A 20,153-nucleotide genomic window follows, 5' to 3' on the forward strand; every position below is an offset into this window, starting at 1 on the left:
GAAAGCATTTTCTGGGACCAAAGTGTGCATAACTGAAATGTGTATACCAAATCAATTCATTAACCAACTCATCAGGAATGCAAATTAACCAAACAGAGCTGTCAACCGATTTTCGTTTAAAAAGAATATCATTGCGAACTAAATAATACTGTCTAATCGCTACGCTTTCCTTTCTCCTCCACTTCTCCTTAATGTCCTTCCAGATTGGATCCTTGTTTTGCTCCTCAGCGTTGTCCTGGAGCGAAGACGAAATAAAATTTTAAAACGCAACACCTTGAATATACATCAAACAATAATTGTTTTCTTTACAGTCCTCCTCAGCACTTTGTTTCAAACCCGTAGGTGCCCTTGATAAAGCATCAACAATAATATTTGAAGAACCCTAGATGTAAACAATACAAAAATCAAATTCCTGTAGATACAGCGCCCATCGTGACAATCTTCCATGTGTTAATATTGTTGACATAAGAAATTCCAGAGCTCGATGATCGGTGTAAACCTTCATATGTCTGCCATACAAAAAGATGCGAAATTTTGTGAAAGCCCAAACAACAGCCAAAGCTTCAAGTTCCGTAATCGAATAATTCTTTTCTGATTTAGAGAGAACACAACTTCCAAATGCAATAGTTTTCTGTACTACAATGCCATTTTCTTCTATCTCTTGAAATAAGTGTGCATCTAGGCCTTTGTATGATGAGCCCGTCGCCAAACAAAAATCTTTAGATAAATCCGGATGTGAAAGAAGTGGAGCAGCAACTAAAGCATCACGAAGTTGTTCAAATTCTAATTGAGCTTCCTCATCCCAAAACCAATTAGAATTCTTTCCAGAAAGTTCACATAAACGAGGTGTGGCCAAATTGTCCAATCTAACAACGCGTCTGAGAAAATTACAGACGCCAAGGAAACTACGAACATCACGTTTTGTAGTAGGAACAGCATAATTGCGAACAGCGTCTAGTTTCTCTGGATCAGGAAGAATACCTTCTGTAGAAATAATATGACCAAGAAATTTCACCTGAGAACGGCCAAATTCAGATTTTTCCAAGTTCACTGTAATGCCAACTCTTGCAAAAATACGTAATAATGAATCAAAAATTCTGTAATGCCCACTCCAAGTACGTTTAGCAATAAGAATATCGTCAACAAATGAAGTAATATTGTTACGAAGATAAACAGGTTAAATTTCGTTTAAACCACGAATGAATGATGCTGAAGATACAGTAAGTCCAAACGGTAATTTCCGAAATTGATAACAGTTACCAAAGGCTAAAAAGGCAGTATATTTTCTACAATCAGGGTGGAGTTCTATTTGCCAAAAACTTGCACGCATATCAATTGTGGATAAAGCTTTAATTTCATGGAAATATTGAAGTAGTTCATCTAGATTTTGCGGACAGTCAGTTTCAGGAATGATGATATTATTTATCTGTCTGGAATCCAGAACCAAACGAATTGACACATCCTTTTTAAGAACGACATGTAATGGTCTGGTATTAGGACTGACTGCTGGCTCAGTAATGCCTTGATCTAACATGCATTGAAGTTCACTCTTAACCTTGTCTCTATAAGCCTAAGGAATAGCGTACGTTTTCCCCCGAAATGGTGTGCGTTCTTTTACTTTAAATAAATATTGTAGGCCTTTTATAGTTCCTGTGTGATGACTAAATACTGTAGCATGTGAGGTCAAAATTTGGTGCAATTCTTCTCTTGCAACGTCATCTGTCACTTCAGCTTTGTTAACCTTTTCATTAATTAATTCTCCACTATTAATTATATCATCCATCGTGCCTCTGTATCTATTGTCGTTGTCATGAATGAAGACATTGTCATCATAATACTCAGAGAAAATATCAGAAGTAAGAAACCTTAAACATTTTGTGTCTGATTCAGATTTCGTTACGCACTCAAAAAGTTTCAAACATCTCGGCATTCCGGCAACAGTCAAGTTCACACTTCCTTCCTCAAAGTTTAAAATTGCCTTATATGTGTTAAGAAACTCCATACCTAATATAATTAGTGTACTGAGTAATGGAACAATAATAAAATTAGCAGAAAATTCATATCCTTGACAAATGAAATTTAAGTTGGTCTGTTGTTTGACTTCCACACTTTTTCCAGAAATAGCTCCTCGAACTGTAGTTTTAGAAACAGGTAACACAGGACAAGCCATAGTTCTTACACATATACGAAAAACTGATTCACTAATAACATTCAATGGGCTCCCAGAATCTAAAACCGCAGTGAACTTATTCTTACTCATACATACTTCAAAACAGGATGTAAAAATGCGTCTACATTATTTTCCTTTTCGTCTAGCAAAATATCTCTCATGTCTTCCAAGCGTACGTAGTGTAAAGTCGTAGTGTCATTACTTTCTGAACCGTCTATATTGCTGCCAGAAGCCGAAACTACAAGTCATTGTCGATTGTTTGCGTCACGTCTTTGATTATTCGCGTCATTTCGTGGATCAATTTCTACGATTTGCACTTGTCTCTCTGAATTTCTGTCACGTGGAGGATGCCAGTTAGGTCCCTCCTGTCTGTTACATGTAAATTCTTGGTTGTGTCTGTTATTAAAATTTCTATTTTCGTGGCTATCTGCATGACTACTTCTTGTGTAATTTCGTCTGTCACTTCTGAAATCATTGTTAGGCCTACTACCCTGGTTATTTCTGTAGTAAGAATTTCTATTATTGTATGAATAATTTCTGTCTTGATGATACCGATTACTGTTTCCGTATGATTGATCATTCCGGTAAGAATTTCTGTTATTATACTTGTCTGTGTAATTTCTGTTAGAACGTCTGTTATTGTCATAAGGCTGGTATCTATTGTCCTGTCTGTTTCGTCTGTCATTTTCAAAATTACCGCTATAACGTCCGTTCCGATCATTATCCCTTTTCTCTGAATATCTATTGTGATTACCGTTACTGAAAAAATTACAAGAAGTTCAGTCGTCGTTGTCATACTCAAGTTTTTGTAGCAAAGTCTTAAAAGTTTCAATGTCGTCTTTACATCTTCCGGCTAAAGCAATGTGTCTTATCGATTGTGGCAGCTTGGTTAAACTTAATTCAGTCGGGCTATAAGGGCTGGAAAGGAATTGATTCTTTCGAATCATATCTTCAAAGTATTCTGCCGGGGTGCGGAACTCAGACTGTTTAAAATTACGCTGCATAATAAGACTATTGTAACATCCATGTGATAAATTTTTGGCTACAGTGCGACGAGAGGAAATTATGCCTGTAACAGTTATAAACATTTTCTATTCGACATATGAAAAAATGTAATTGGACATATCGATGTGTATCATACAAAGACAATGATAATTGTAAATTCCTTTTATGATCTGCGATTGTCTTCTTTTGTTTTTACCTTTTATTGGATGGCTTTTTTAGGTTCAGCACGCAAGACGCATATCAAACTGAGGTCTGTTAAGAAATTGTAATTATTTGTTAATTATTATTTGAAAATAGAGTTCATTATTATTATAAACATGAGTGAATAATTATTTGTAACTGTAATTCCTCTCTCAGTAAGTATTATCTGTGTTAATTATTTCATTCCGCTGCAACGAGCGCAGCCATTGATGATAGCGATTTGTATCGCGTTTTTGTCTGTGTTTTCCTTAGAAACAAATCAAATGTTTGCTTGATGAAGTCTGAATAGTGCACAATACGAAAGTAGAGTTTCTGTAAAGTTTAATAAGCATTTAAAATACTTATTTGCTCTAACAATAGAAAGTCTCTATCAATTGTCTGCCGCCATCATAACAATTGTCTCAGCGGCAAATTCAAATTAGGCAACTCTACAGACATAAATGCCGAACGTAATACAAATGTGAAAAAATAAATGTGCACCTGTGGTCCCGAACTCATTTTAATGAAAATAATTCGAATCAGAGTGGTTCTTTAAAAACAGTGCTCGTAGCACAATTCTTATAACAAACTTTTCTAGCTGATGTATGGAGCCGAAATTAATCACGCACAAGTTGCGAAGAATATTGTTTCAGGTAACATAGGTCAGTGTTGTGCGTGGCTGATATTCGATGGTTTTAATGATCATTTTGCTGAAGATAACTGCTTCCATCTTAATCAATAGTTGTATAGAATCCGTTGTATGAACTGTGATTTAGTGACACTTACACAACTTACAGACAACACTTTAACACGACGTTAACTTGGAGTTCTTTAGCAACTTGATCAAATCTTTAGCCGGGAGAAAAATTATTTAGTAATTACTCAATGTAACAAAATAAGATTATCATTTCCATTTACAAATTAGTTAAATACCAAACCACTGAATTACACAGCGAATGCCACACTATGTTTGACTCTGTCTTGCGTGTTTTCGGACCAATATGCCGATAGAAATGTATGATAAAAATCATTTAAATTAGTACAATCTCTAATAAGTGCGCGCATGCGCGTCGCCTGTTCGTTTTCTAAATATCCACACATAAACTCCAGTTTGTGACTTAGTGGCCAATTTGGCGGAAGTGCGTACATAAATTGATCTATCCATGAACATGGCTGTATGTCATTATTAGAATTGCGAAAGATCTTAAATTTCCGAACAGTTAAAAAGAGTTTATAGTCACAGTTTTCGCCTCGTGGCGACAAAGACCCACCGCGTCTGTCCCAGTCCGAATGTCGATAATTGTCAAGTTTGCGCGCCTGGCGCTCTCTTGTTGCATCTCGTAAATGAAATAAATTATTTTCTTCAAAACCCGCTGCTATCGGTGATTCTAAATTTCTTCTACTGTCTTTTCCTACGATTTCGCTTTCAATTTGTTTAACTTGCTTTCGTAACGCCTCAAATTGCCTTTTAACGCGTTCATTAAATTTTCCTTGATTTTCAATATGTTTATTTATGTTCTGGTACTCTTCTGTTTCTGCAAATGGCAATGGAGCTGTATCATCTGAATCTCTGTCCCCATTTAAACTAAGACTTGTCAATTTATCTGAAATCTCCTCACCTATTTGTTCTTTCTGTTTATTTATGTCTTCCATAAGAGTCGCGACTCGGGTTTCGATATTGACACATTTAGTAGTTAACTGTTCATATTGTTGTGTTAGGTTATTTATTCTGTCATTTGGTAAGGATTCCTCGATTCTTTCAAATATTTCTTCCTTATTGTGTGCACGTTGAAGATTTAACTCTGAAAATTTTTGTACTATCACCCGATGTCTTTCTTCCTGTTCTCTATCCTGTTCCTTTTGTCTAATTTCTATTGAAATTAATCTATTATTGTGAGCATTCAAAATCGGTTGTACTTCTTCTCTAATTTTTTTCTTTAATTCATCTTTCTCGTTTTTAAAACATGTCCCTATTCGTGAGTCTAACCGTGTTTCCATTGTTTCCATATCAGTTTCTAACCGTGTTGCCAATGTTCCCATCTCTGTTTTTAATTCAGATCCTACCTGTGGTCCCAAATTTAATATTGCACTAATCAACTGCTCCATATTAACTGGTTCGAAATTCTTTTCGACCCTAACATTTCCCGTAAAAATATCTTCCTTCATCAAAGCTGTAAAGCTATCTGTGTTCGATACTATTCCAGAATCTTCTGTCCTTAATCCCGTATTCTCAAAATTTCTTGATTGTGAAAAATTTTGAACTGGTTTCGGACTATTGTCCCGGCTTATTAAATTGTTTTCTACTTCATTATTCATCATACTGTTCTCCTGTGTTGGCGAGTTCGCCATGTTAACAATTTCGTCATTCTGACTATCCATCATTTTTGCCTTTTTCATCGATCGCGTAATCATTTACAAAACATACAAAACTCGTCACTATACGAAAATTACACACAATATAACACTTTATCAGCAACAATACCATCCACACGAAATGCTTCCCGACAACCACGATTCACGAACAATTAAAACCTTCACAATTGCACAAAATTGTCAAACCCGAATACGACTCATCAAAAATTAAATTCCACAAAAATACCATCAGAAGAATGACAAGACAAATACAAATGTTGAATTACAAAATCTATACGTGCAATATAGACTACAATTACTAAACTACAAATTGCTACAACAATACTACTGTCTGCTATTTTTACTATCAAAAGAATTCCAAGGGAAAATCCGAAGCAGCGGTCGCCAAGTGCATGGGGGCTTAATTAAAAAGAAATAATAAATGCAATAATTTTAGTAGCTTCGTGTCCGGTTATGAAGTCTCGTAACCGGTTGGCCCTGAGTAGTATTAGCACGCAATCTGACTGCATAAAATAAAAATAAAGAATGACAAGAAATTTCCATTAACACAATTGATTAATTAAGTCCCCTGCAACTATAAAAGCTACGAAACAACAAAGCACAAGTGTAACTGTTCTGTGTGTGGTTGTGTGACTCAACACACATGTATCTGGCTCGGTTCTTCCTCAATACGACAAGATATTTTAAACACCATTTACAATGACTAATTGAAAAGCCAGAAATACTATAATTGCACATAGAAACCAGAATTACAAGTCTAATACATGAAGACGAGCCAGATGCTTTGTTGACTGAACCTGTGACCAAGAAGCATTGTCATTAAAGAAATCTGTAATACTTTTTTTTTTACCTCAATATATATTGACGAAAAATACACTGTGATCATTGCAACATCTTCCATCTATACATTACACCAACCGAACAGCATCTACTCTCTCGCCCAACAGAACAACAACTGCCCTCGACATCCTCTGAACTACTATTGCACCAGTGGAGGCGGCGGAATAATAATCTTTGGCGCAATCTCTGGCGCTGTGACTCAGTGTAGCCACCTTTCAACATGGCCTGCACCTCAACAGGTATGGAAAGGGGAGGTGTCAAAGCTTATAGGTGACAGCATAGGTGGGGGTGGTGGGATCACTCGTGGGAAAATTCCTGTAGTAGTTGGTGTTAGAGCTGTACCTTTTTTAGATTGAAGTCAGCTGCCGGCCGTAGTGGCGGAGCGGTTCTAGGCGCTTCAGTCTAGAACCGCACGACCGCTTCGGTCGCAGGTTCGAATCCTGCCTCGGACATAGATGTGTGTGATGTCCTTAGGTTGGTTAGGTTTAAGTAGTTCTAAGTTCTAGGGGACTGATGACCTCAGAAGTGCTCAGAGCCATTTGAACCATTTTTTTTGAAGTCAGCTGATAGGTATTCCTGCTTAAAGGAAGTCTCTCTAACAAAGAAACCACTTTCGACAAAGCTTACGTATCCGAGTAATGAGGGAATTAGTATATTTCATCAAAATATACAGGGTATTAGAGATAAAGTTAGTGAACTGATTATAGATGTTGGCTCTGAAATTATTGGTATATCTGAACACTTCTTAAATAAGGAGATAATTCAGAGGCTTCCTTTACCAGGATACAAGTTGGCTGGAAGCTTTTCTAGGAGCTCTTTGTGGTGTGGGGGAGTAGCCATGTGTCTGAAAAACGGTATCCCATTTGAGTCAATTGATGTTTCAAAGTACTGCAATGAAAAGGTGTTTGAATGTTGTGCAGGTGTAGTTAAATTTAGTGGAGCTAAACTTCTAACTGTTGTTATTTATAGATCCCCAGACTCTGATTTCACAACATTTTTGCTAAAGCTAGAGGAGGTTCTTGGTTCACTTTATAGGAAATACAAAAAGTTAGTTATATGTGGTGACTTCAATATTAATTGTATAAGTGATTGTGCAAGGAAAAGGATGCTGGTAGACCTCCTTAATTCATATAATCTTATGCAAACCGTATTCTTTCCAACGAGAGTGCAAGGGAACAGTAGAACAACCATAGACAACATTTTTGTTCATTCCTCATTACTAGAAGGGCATTCTGTTAGCAAAAAGGTGAATGGCCTTTCAGATCATGATGCACAAATTTTAACTCTAAAAGATTTTTGTGCTGCAACACATGTTGTATATAGTTATCAACTTTTTAGGTAAGCTGATCCAGTTGCTGTAGAGACCTTTGTAAACCTTGTCAAAGAATAAGAGTGGTAAGATGTTTATAGTGCTGATACAGTATACGATAAATATAATGTTTCCCTCAAGACTTTTCTCGTGCTCTTTGAAAGTTGCTTTCCGTTAGAACGTTCAAATTATGGTACTAGCACAAACAGGCAGCCTGGGTGGCTGACTAGAGAGATAAGAATATCCTGTAGAACAAGGTGGAAATTATATCAAAATGTTAGAAATAGTCAAAATCTAAATGCAGCAGCCCATTACAAACAGTATTGTAAGGTAATTAAAAAAATTATTAGGAAGGCAAAATGTTTGTGGTATGCAGATAGAATAGCTAAGTCTCAGGATAAAATTAAAACCATATGGTCAGTCGTAAAGAAAGTGGCAGGTTTGCAGAGACAGGTCGAGGATATAGAATCAGTGCGTAGTGGGAATGTCCGTGTTACTGGTAAGTCGCATATATGTACAGTATTTAATAATAACTTTCTGAATATAGCAGGTGAACTAAATAGAAACCTAGTTCCAACAGGGAATCATATAGCGCTCGAAGAAAAAAGTGTTCTGAGACTGTTACCTGAAATGCTCCTCCATGATACTGACAAGAGGGAGATTGAGTTAATAATTAAATCACTAAAGACCAAGAACTCTCATGGATACGACGGGGTATCTAGCAGAATACTGAAGTATTGTTCTATGTATGTTAGCCTAGTAATTAGCCATATCTGTAACTTTTCCTTTAGGAGTGGTCGGTTTCCTGACCGATTAAAGTACTCATTAGTGAAGCCACTTTATAAAAAGGGAGACAGGGATAACATTGACAATTATAGACCTATTTCTATGCCATCGGTGTTTGCTAAAGTTATCGAGAGGGTTGTATATACAAGGTTACTGGAGCATTTAAATTCACATAATTTGCTGTCAAATGTACAGTTTGGTTTTAGAAATGGTTTAACAACTGAAAATGCTATATTCTCTTTTATCTGTGAGGTTTTGGACGGATTAAATAAAAGGTTGCGAACGCTAGGTGTTTTCTTTGATTTAACGAAGGCTTTTGACTGTGTTGACCACAAAATATTACTGTAGAAGTTGGACCATTATGGAGTAAGGGGAGTAGTTTACAATTGGTTCGCCTCTTACTTTAAGAACAGAAAGCAGAAGGTAATTCTCCGCAATATTGAGAGTGGTAGTGATGTTCAGTCGCAATGGGGCACTGTTAAGTGGGGCGTTCCCCAAGGGTCGGTGCTGGGGCCACTGCTGTTTCTTATTTATATAAATGATATGCCTTCTATTTCTGTTTGCTGATGACACCAGCTTGGTAGTGAAGGATCTTGTGTGTAGTATTGAAACAGTATCAAATAATGTAGTTCATGAAATAAGTTCGTGGCTTGTGGAAAATAATTTGATGCTAAATCACAGTAAGACTCAGTTTTTACAGTTTCTAACTCACAATTCAACAAGAACCCATATTTTGATCAGACAGAATGAACATATTATAAGCGAGACGGAACAGTTTAAGTTCCTAGGCGTTCGGATAGCTAGTAAGCTGTTGTGGAAAGCCCATGTTCAGGATCTTGTTCAGAAACTAAATGCTGCTTTACGTACCATTAGAAGAGTATCTGAAATAAGTGACAGATCAACACGAAAAATAGTCTACTCCGCATATTTTCATACGCTTATGTCATATGGTATTATTTTTTGGGGTAATTATTCTAATTCAAAAAGGATATTTTTGGCTCAAAAATGGGCTGTTCGAGCTATGTGTGGTTTAAGTTCGAGAACCTCTTGTCGACCCCTATTCAATAGTCTGGGAATTCTGACATTGCCCTCACAGTATATATTTTCTTTAATGTCGTTTGTTGTTAGCAGTATTAGCTCATTCCCTAGAGTTCGCAGCTTTCACTCAGTTAATACTAGGCAGAAATCCAATCTGCATGTGGAATGTACTTCCTTGACTCTTGTGCAGAAAGGAGTGCAGTATTCTGCTGCATCCATTTTCAATATGCTACCACAAGAACTCAAAAACCTAAGCAGAAGCCCAAACACTTTTAAGTCTAAACTGAAGAGTTTCCTCATGGCTCACTCCTTCTATTCTGTCGAGGAGCTCCTGGAAGAGCTGAAAAATTAAGCAAATTCCATTGTTACATTGTTGATTTTCTTTATTTAAACTTACGAATTGTCGCCTGAATATGTTACTCATATTTGATTTTATCTTTTTCTACTATTCGTGTTATAATTTCATGTATTGACTCGTTCCATGACCATGGAGACTTCTCCTTAATTTGGTCCCACGAACAACAAATAAATAAATAAACATAATGACCTTTCTAGACTCTGAGAAGCTCATCTGCAAAACCAGTACGGTTTTAGGAAACAGCAGTCATGCGAGACACAGCTCGCCCTCTTTGTGCATGATATACAACAGGCTCTATATACGGTCTCCCAGGTTGATGCAATATTTCTCGACTTTCGAAAGGCGTTCGACTCAGTTCCGCACTGTCGCTTGCTCCAAAAAGTGCGCGCTTACGGTCTATCCGATGACATATGCGGTTGGACAGAAAGTTTCTAACAGACAGAGAGCAGTATGTCGTCCTGAATGGGGTGAGATCAACAGAAACAAGCGTAACTTCAGGTGCGCCCCAGGGCAGCGTAATAGGTCCGCTGCTTTTTACGATTTACATAAACTATCTGGTTGATGGTATTGACAGCGGCATTAGACTGTTTGCCGATGATGCTGTAGTCTACAGGAAAGTAGTATCACACGAAAGTAGTGAACAAATCAATAAGGATTTGAAGAAAATAAACGCATTGTGTAATGACTGGGGCCGGCTGGTGTGGCCGTGCAGTTCTAGGGGCTTCAGTCTAGAACCGCGAGACCGCTACGGTCGCAGGTTCGAATCCTGCCTCGGGCATGGATGTGTGTGATGTCCTTAGTTAGGTTTAAGTAGTTCTAAGTCCTAGGGGACTGATGACGTCAGATGTTATGTCCCATAGTGCTCAGAGCCATTTGAACCATTTTTTGTAATGACTGGCAGTTGTCTCTCAATATTAGTACTGCGTATAACAAGACGAAAATCACCATTAATGTTCGAGTACAAAATAAATGCCCAGTCTCTGGAAGCGGTACCATCCGTCAAGTACCTGGGTGTGACTATTCGAAATGATCTCAAATGGAATGATCGGATTACACAAGTAACGGGCAAGGCGAACTCTAGATAGCGGTTTATTGGTAGAATCTTGAAGCGATGCAGTCCATCAACAAAGGAAATTGCTTACAGTACGTTAGTTCGTCCAGTCTTAGAGTATTGTTCGTCTGTATGGGACCCTTACCAGTTGGGTCTCATTCAAGAGATTGAGAAGGTCCAAAGAACAGCGGCAAGATTCGTGACTGATACATTTAGCCATCGCGAGAGCGGTACAAAGCTCATAGAAAGTTTGAAGTGGGACACACTTGCAGATAGACGGCGCTCTAAACGGAAGGGGCTGCTCACTAAATTCCTAAATAGGACCTTCGCCGAGGATGTAGAGCATATATCACTAGTACCAACTTTCAAATCGCGCAATGATCACCAAATAAGAGCTCGTACTGAGGCGTTCAGACAGTCGTTTTTCCCTCGCACGATCCGCGAGTGGGACAGAGGGGGGAGAAATATGACTTTGGCGCGAATTTTGCCTTCCGCCACACACCGCTTGGTGTGTAGATGTATATGTAGAACGGGAAATGTACAACAGTTTCTTTGAAAAAAATGCAAAAACTACATAATATACAATTAAGTGATTTTCAAGTACGTTAAGCTAGCTTGCACTACAACGTGTTTTTTTTATTCCTTTAAAAAGTGTTTTATGGTGCTCCGTTAGTTTACAACAGTTGTTAAACATTAAGTATCCCGTTCCGCCACCGTGTTCCCCTACACACAATGGCAATACCAAGTACTTTTTCCCGTATAAGATCTTTGGAGTCGAGGGCTAGGCTGCAGAAAGGAAGTATTCGCGAAACTACGTGTGAGAACGGACGCAGAATCGGAGGTTCTGGCGCAACTGAGACGAGGTCAGCAAGTGTGTTGTCCATGAGAATTTCGCTGCAGAAGACAAGAGCTACAATAATTGTACTGGTCCCCCAATTACGAGGCTGCAGAACGCCTGGAACAAAAAAAAAAAAAAAACTGCCGACTATTAACAGGCACTGGACCGTTGCCACTGCCAGAAGCGCCGTCATGTCGGGGAAGACAGAAACATTTTTGCCGCTTCACTTCTACTTCGCGTGTGCAGCAGCAAGAACAGCTAACTTGACTAGCAAGGTCGCCAGCCTCTCCCCAGTTGAGAACGTTTGGAATATTATGGGCAGGGTCCTGCTATCATCTCGGGATTTTGACGATCTAACACGCCAATCAGACAGAATTTAACAGGGTATACTTCAAGAGGAATGCAACAACTCTATCAGTCAATGACAAACCGAATAGCAGCTTGCGTAAGGGCCGGAGATCGGTCAGCGCTTTACTAACTTGCTCAATTTTTGAAGCTCTTTCTCTTGAACAAATAATCCATTTTTTTCTGAAATTGTAATCATTTGTTTGCCTGCACACGTACTGTGCATCTACTGATTTCCATTCCATCGGAAAATCTCTTCGTGGTGCGTCTTTATTTTTTCATAGAATGTACTTCCAAACATTTAAATTAATTTCCAATGTTGAGATTTTGCTCATATGGAGAAAATGTGTTATGGAGAAAATATATTCTCGCTTCTGCCAGAGCGTATTTTTTATCCTCTGTATTTTGGTCATTATCAGTTATTTCGCTGCCTAAAATGCAATGCTCATCTACCAGTTAAAGTGTCTAAATTCCTACTCCACTTCCCTCGGCGTCACCTGACTTAATTCGACTACATTCAGTTACTTTTGTTTTACTTTTGGTGTTGTTTATAACACCTGTCTAAGAGACTATCCATTCTGTGCAACTGCTTTTCCAAAACCTTTGATATCCATGAGGCAATACAACATGAATGGCAAAATATAGAATTTTATGGAATGTAGTCTAATGAAGTCGGGTGATGCTGAGTGAATTGGATTAGGAAATGAGACACTTAAAGTAGTAAAGGAGTTTTGCTATTTGGGGAGCAAAATAACTGATGGTGGTCGAAGGAGAGAGGATATAAAATGTAGACTGGCAATGGCAAGAAAAGCGATTCTGAAGAAGATAAATTTGTTAACATCGAGTATTGATTTAAGTGTCAGGAAATCGTTTCTGAAAGTATTTGTATGGAGCGTAGCCATGTATGGAAGTGAAACATGGACGTTAACTAGTTGGACAAGAAGAGAATAGAAGCTTTCGAAATGTGTTGCTACGGAAGAATGCTGAAGATTAGATGGGTAGATCACATAACTAATGAGGAGGTATTGAATAGAATCGTGGAGAAGAGGAGTTTGTGGCACAACTTGTCTAGAAGAAGGGATCGGTTGGTAGGACATGTTCTGAGGCATCAAGGGATCACCAATTTAGTACTAGAGGGCAGCGTGGAGGGTAAAAATCGTAGAGGGAGACCAAGAGATGAATACACTAAGCAGATTCAGAAGGATGTAGGTTGCAGTAGGTACTGGGAGATGAAGAAGCTTGCACAGGATAGAGTAGCATGGAGAGATGCATCAGACCAGTCTCAGGACAGAAGACCACAACAACAACACATATTTTTCCTGATCTTAACTTCCCGCTCCCAATTTCTCCTTCGTTTGCTTGAGTGCTTGCTCGATGCACACATTTATTAACACTCTCTTCCTCACTAATGCTTCCCGTTGTGCGGTCTGCCTACCGAAAGGTTAATGTTAAAATATTTTTATATTGCATTTGGAGGTCCCTACCCCATTCTGTGGCATCTAGTAGTTAGGCTTACTAGATGAGTGCCTTGTCAAGCGAGTGCTTGTGTTATTCGTACATCAGAAATATTTTCATGATTATCGTACCCTCTGCAACTATGCTTGAAATATGAGCCCTAGAGCAGTTAACCTATAATTTATTCTCGTCCTTACTTTTTAATGCAACAGAATGGACAACGCATCTGACCAATAGCTAGTGCACATTTCTTATGGACTCACTCTACCCTGGCAAGGCCACATTTCCTTACTGTGGTATATTTTTTATCCAAAGCTTAGACATCCCAGCAAGAAAATGGAGGTTATGGTAAAATACCTCAAAAAAATGGCTACCCACAACTCAATAATCCAGGCCACTATTTGTCTCATATACCTCCTCTTTCATGACAATAAATTCTTTCACGCTAATGTTTAAAAAGTCCTGGAATTACACTTAAACACAGTAGTTAAACAAGTGATTCTCCACCCAATGGGCATGATATGACATAAGCATTTTACTATTTTATGGTCTCGTAATGTTTCTGTCTATTGCTACTGTGCACTTTCTGGATTGGTAAGGAATCTTTTCTTCTACATTCTCCCCACATTCATTAGCAACATAACGAACTTACTGACTTTCGTGCTGTAGAGGGAAAAATCGTGCTTGACCCACGAAATTCCCTACTGTCTCATGCAAATCACGCAGATTAAATACACATAATAAATCACACTGACAGTATAAAACACATCTCTAAAAACCAAATGTTTGGTTTTCTACTGGTTCTGCTTTCCCACATCAAACAATAGTCATCCCAGATTCACACGTCACTGACCGACGTAATAATTTTCCTACCACAAACTCTGGAGGATTTATGCACATCTCCCTGTGCAATGCAACCCACATGGAGTTGCTGGGTAGAAGGCTGACTGACCTTAATTCACTCTCAGATTATCTGAATATCAAGCTGGCGTCACACGAATGTATCTCATAATGTAAGTTCAACTGAATGCTAGGACAAACACTTCTAATTCTTTTTATTGTCTCATAGTCAGGTTGAGACTCACACTGTACTCACCACGTGGAAGTGCTTGTCTCTAATTCAACTTCTACACACGGAAATCTTAATTATTTTCAACTTAGATTTACACACGCAAGTATTTCATCTTAATAGTACCACACGCTAGTATTTAGTCTTATGATTAACACACGTGGTTTCTTTGTCAATTCCTATGTTCACCATGAACTTTTACCTGCCTATCTTTTCCAGAACAATTTACATCAGCCTCCCACCAAAAGTTTCTGAACAGAGAAATTATTAGTTCATCTACTCCTAAATATTCCACGTGCGTACCATTTTCATTTAACTTTGTTTTTCTAGAGCACACACAGAGCACGTCTGCACACCTCAGGAACCAGCTACAGAGTGCTGAGACATGGCCGTTCATTCGGTCATCCTGCAGAAGTGGGGGAGGACCTTGCCACTGTATACGTCAGCCACATTATAAGCCCTCTGGTACTCTGGTATACTTCCTCTCTTTGGTTCGGCCAAAGGTGAACAGATAACCGTCTCAAAGATGATTATAGAATCTACCTTCACTATCTGTGGTCGGCAGACGACCAGCCATTCATTCAATTCACAAACATTACCAAATTGGATTCAGGTATCTATTTTAAGGAAGTGCACATCTGAATAATTAAACATACATTACTGTTCGACGACGTTTGCAGCAGCATGGACTATCAGCTCGGAGACCACGGCTGCGGCTACCCTCGACGCTGCATCACAGACAGGAGCGCCTGCGATGGTGTACTCGACGACGAACCTGGGTGCACAATGGCAAAACGTCATTTTTTCGGATGAATCCAGTTCTGTTTACAGCATCATGATGGCCGCATCCGTGTTTGACGACATGGTGGTGAACGCACATTGGAAGCGTGTATTCGTCATCGCCATACTGCCGTATCACCTGGCGTGATGGTATGGGGTGCCATTGGTTACACATCTCGGTCACCTCTTGTTCGCATTGACGGCACTTTGAAGAGTGGACGTTACATTTCAGATGTGTTACCACCCGTGGCTCTATCCTTCATTCGATCCCTGCGAAACCCTACGTTTCAGCAGGATAATGCACGACCACATGTTGCAGGTCCTGTATGGGCCTTTCTGGGTACAGAAAATGTTCGACTGCTGTCCTGGCCAGCACATTCTCCAAATCTCTCACCAATTGAAAACGTCTGGTCAATCGTGGCCGAGCAACTGGCTCGTCACAATACGCCAGTCACTACTCTTGATGAACTATGGTATCGTGTTGAAGCTGCATAGGTAGCTGTACCTGTACACGCCATCCGAGCTCTGTTTGACTCAATGCCCAGGCGTATCAAGGCCGCTATTACGGCCTGTGGTGGTTGTTCTGGGTAGTGATTTCACAGGATCTATGCACCCAAATTACGTGAAAATGTAATCACATGTCAGTTCTAGTATAATATACAGGGCTATTACAAATGATTGAAGCGATTTCCTTAATTCACTGTAGCTCCATTCTTTGACATATGGTCACGACACACTACAGATACGTAGAAAAAGTCATGAAGTTTTATTCGGCTGAAGCCGCACTTCAGGTTTCTGCTGTCAGAGCGCTCGAGAGCGCAGTGAGACAAAACGGCGACAGGAGCCGAGAAATCGTATGTCGTGCTTGAAATGCACTCACATCAGTCAGTCATAACAGTGCAACGACACTTCAGGACGAAGTTCAATGAAGATCCACCAACAGCTAGCTCCATTCGGCGATGGTATGCGCAGTTTAAAGCTTCTGGATGCCTCTGTAAGTGGAAATCAACGGGTCGGCCTGCAGTGAGCGAAGAAACGGTTGAACGCGTGCGGGCAAGTTCCACGCGTAGCCCGCGGAAAATTGGCTCATGCCAGAACTGGAGACCGACAGCGCCGACTTCATCTTTCAACAGGATGGTGCTCCACCGCACTTCCATCATGATGTTCGGCATTTCTTAAACAGGAGATTGGAAAACCGATGGATCGGTCGTGGTGGAGGTCATGATCAGCAATTCATGTCACGGCCTCCACGCTCTGCTGACTTAACCCCATGTGATTTCTTTCTGTGGGGTTACGTGAAAGATTCAGTGTTTAAACCTCCTCTACCAAGAAACGTGCCAGAACTGGGAGCTTGCATCAACGATGTTTTCGAACTCATTGATGTGGACATGCTGCGCCGAGTGTGGGAGGAGCTTGATTATCGGCTTGATGTCCGCCAAATCACTAAAGGGGCACATATCGAACATTTGTGAATGCCTAAAAAAACTTTTTGAGTTTTCGTATGTGTGTGCAAAGCATTGTGAAAATATCTCAAATAATAAAGTTATTGTAGAGCTGTGAAATCGCTTCAATCATTTGTAATAACCCTGTACTTGTGCAATGAATACCCGTTTATCATCTGCATTTCTTCTTGGTGTAGCAATTTCAATGGCCAGTGGTGTAGTTATAAGTTCTAGGGGACTGATGACCTCAGACGTTAAGTCCCATAATCCTCAGAGCGGTTTGAACCATTTGGCTAGCCAGATCGCCTACCTTGAATCCCGTCGAACTAAGCCTTGCTGCGGCTCGCGTTGGTGTTGTTTCCGTCCTCTGTTGGAGGCCAGACGGTATCCTTTAGTTGGCATGGTTGTGGTTGTTTGCCTTCTTTTCGTGTTGACTCGCGCCACTTGGTTTCGCAAGCATTGCCTGTCCGCTAGTGGCAGCAGCTGCTGTTATCGATATGTAGTAAATGTGGCCCTATCTTTGGGGCGACGTCGTTGTTCTTCCGGGTCGTGCGCAGTTCGGTTGGAGACTCAGGAGGATCCAGGTCCGCACAGTGCGAGAACAGGCCGGGACTGCTGGCGGCGTGCATGGACTGCCGGATGGAAGAGCTTTGGTCACGAGGGTGCACGACCTCGTCGTAAACCAGATCGTGCAAGTTTTAAGTTGAGTGCTTTTGGATTCAAGTTGAGAAACCTCCACCATTGTGAGGTCTTGCGATTCTCCAGTGACTTGGGTTCGTGTTGCTGCTCGTAGTGCTGCCGAGGCGAAGAGCACCGAGTGGAATACTTGGGGAAGGCGGATCTGGTTAGATTTCCTGGACTTCTAATTACTACACTCCTGGAAATGGAAAAAAGAACACATTGACACCGGTGTGCCAGACCCACCATACTAGCTCCGGACACTGCGAGAGGGCTGTACAAGCAATGATCACACGCACGGCACAGCGGACACACCAGGAACCGCGGTGTTGGCCGTCGAATGGCGCTAGCTGCGCAGCATTTGTGCACCGCCGCCGTCAGTGTCAGCCAGTTTGCCGTAGCATACGGAGCTCCATCGCAGTCTTTAACACTGGTAGCATGCCGCGACAGCGTGGACGTGAACCGTATGTGCAGTTGACGGACTTTGAGCGAGGGCGTATAGTGGGCATGCGGGAGGCCGGGTGGACGTACCGCCGAATTGCTCAACACGTGGGGCGTGAGGTCTCCACAGTACATCGATGTTGTCGCCAGTGGTCGGCGGAAGGTGCACGTGCCCGTCGACCTGGGACCGGACCGCAGCGACGCACGGATGCACGCCAAGACCGTAGGATCCTACGCAGTGCCGTAGGGGACCGCACCGCCACTTCCCAGCAAATTAGGGACACTGTTGCTCCTGGGGTATCGGCGAGGACCATTCGCAACCGTCTCCATGAAGCTGGGCTACGGTCCCGCACACCGTTAGGCCGTCTTCCGCTCACGCCCCAACATCGTGCAGCCCGCCTCCAGTGGTGTCGCGACAGGCGTGAATGGAGGGACGAATGGAGACGTGTCGTCTTCAGCGATGAGAGTCGCTTCTGCCTTGGTGCCAATGATGGTCGTATGCGTGTTTGGCGCCGTGCAGGTGAGCGCCACAATCAGGACTGCATACGACTGAGGCACACAGGGCCAACACCCGGCATCATGGTGTGGGGAGCGATCTCCTACACTGGCCGTACACCACTGGTGATCGTCGAGGGGACACTGAATAGTGCACGGTACATCCAAACCGTCATCGAACCCATCGTTCTACCATTCCTAGACCGGCAAGGGAACATGCTGTTCCAACAGGACAATGCACGTCCGCATGTATCCCGTGCCACCCAACGTGCTCTAGAAGGTGTAAGTCAACTACCCTGGCCAGCAAGATCTCCGGATCTGTCCCCCATTGAGCATGTTTGGGACTGGATGAAGCGTCGTCTCACGCGGTCTGCACGTCCAGCACGAACGCTGGTCCAACTGAGGCGCCAGGTGGAAATGGCATGGCAAGCCATTCCACAGGACTACATCCAGCATCTCTACGATCGTCTCCATGGGAGAATAGCAGCCTGCATTGCTGCGAAAGGTGGATATACACTGTACTAGTGCCGACATTGTGCATGCTCTGTTGCCTGTGTCTATGTGCCTGTGGTTCTGTCAGTGTGATCATGTGATGTATCTGACCCCAGGAATGTGTCAATAAAGTTTCCCCTTCCTGGGACAATGAATTCACGGTGTTCTTATTTCAATTTGCAGGAGTGTATTTATTGCGTTCAGGTTGTTACTATTTGTTAAGTTCAAGCAGCGGTATTTTTCGTGCCTGGTGGCCGCTAACGCCCCAGTTACCTGCCCTGGGGGTTAGTGTATGTAACGGTAGTGTACGTTTCCTCGCCTTGCCGCTGCTGTCCGGTGAGGCGTGTAGCTTTCTTGATTGTAGGTTGGTTGGCGATTTTTCTACTCTGATGGTAGTGATTCCTTTCTCATTCTGGGCGCTCTCAGCACAGTATTCTGCGGGTGTAGTCCAGACCGCCGGTTCCGGCTTTAGCGTATTTTTACATCTTTGCATTTGGTTTATTGGACGTCAGGTAGCCTCAGGAAGATTATCATTAGTCATTCGTTAGACTGCCACTAGTCTGAGTTACCATCTTGTGAAGTGAATGCAACTCTTGGCTGCCTATCTCATCGCTCGCGAAAATGTTTTTTGCCAGACCTACTCAGAGTTTGATTCCTGGTGCACCATGTGCGACTGGCCCTTGTGTTTTATTATTGTATTTGCTGTTGTTGTTGTAGACTGGCAATGGGAAGGAAAGCGTTTCTGAAGAAGGAAAAGATTGTTAACATCTAGTATAGACTTAAGTGTCAGGAAGTCGCTTCTGAAAGTATTTGTATGGGGTGTAGCCATGTGTGGAAGTGAAACGTGGACGATAAATAGTTTGGACAAGAAGAGAATAAAAGCTTTCGAAATGTGGCGCTACAGAAGAATGCTGAAGATTAGATGGGTAGATCACATAACTAATGAGGAGGTATTGAACAGAATTGGGGAGAAGAGGAGCTTGTGGCACAACTTGACTAGAAGAAGGG

The 20,153-nt window shown here is 41.2% G+C and overlaps 1 protein-coding gene across 1 annotated transcript in view; it reads left to right on the top strand.

Moving 5' to 3' along the window:
* Positions 1 to 6,788: 6,788 nt before the first annotated feature.
* The window catches only part of LOC124716821 (cytochrome P450 4C1-like), a 102,725-nt gene continuing 89,360 nt past the window's right edge, over positions 6,789 to 20,153 (top strand). The window contains exon 1 of the mRNA XM_047243374.1: positions 6,789 to 6,807. Coding sequence (XP_047099330.1) covers positions 6,789 to 6,807 — 19 coding nt within the window. The remainder of the gene's footprint in view (positions 6,808 to 20,153) is intronic.

This window comes from Schistocerca piceifrons, chromosome 9 (assembly GCF_021461385.2).
Source record: "Schistocerca piceifrons isolate TAMUIC-IGC-003096 chromosome 9, iqSchPice1.1, whole genome shotgun sequence".
Lineage (NCBI taxonomy): Eukaryota > Metazoa > Arthropoda > Insecta > Orthoptera > Acrididae > Schistocerca > Schistocerca piceifrons.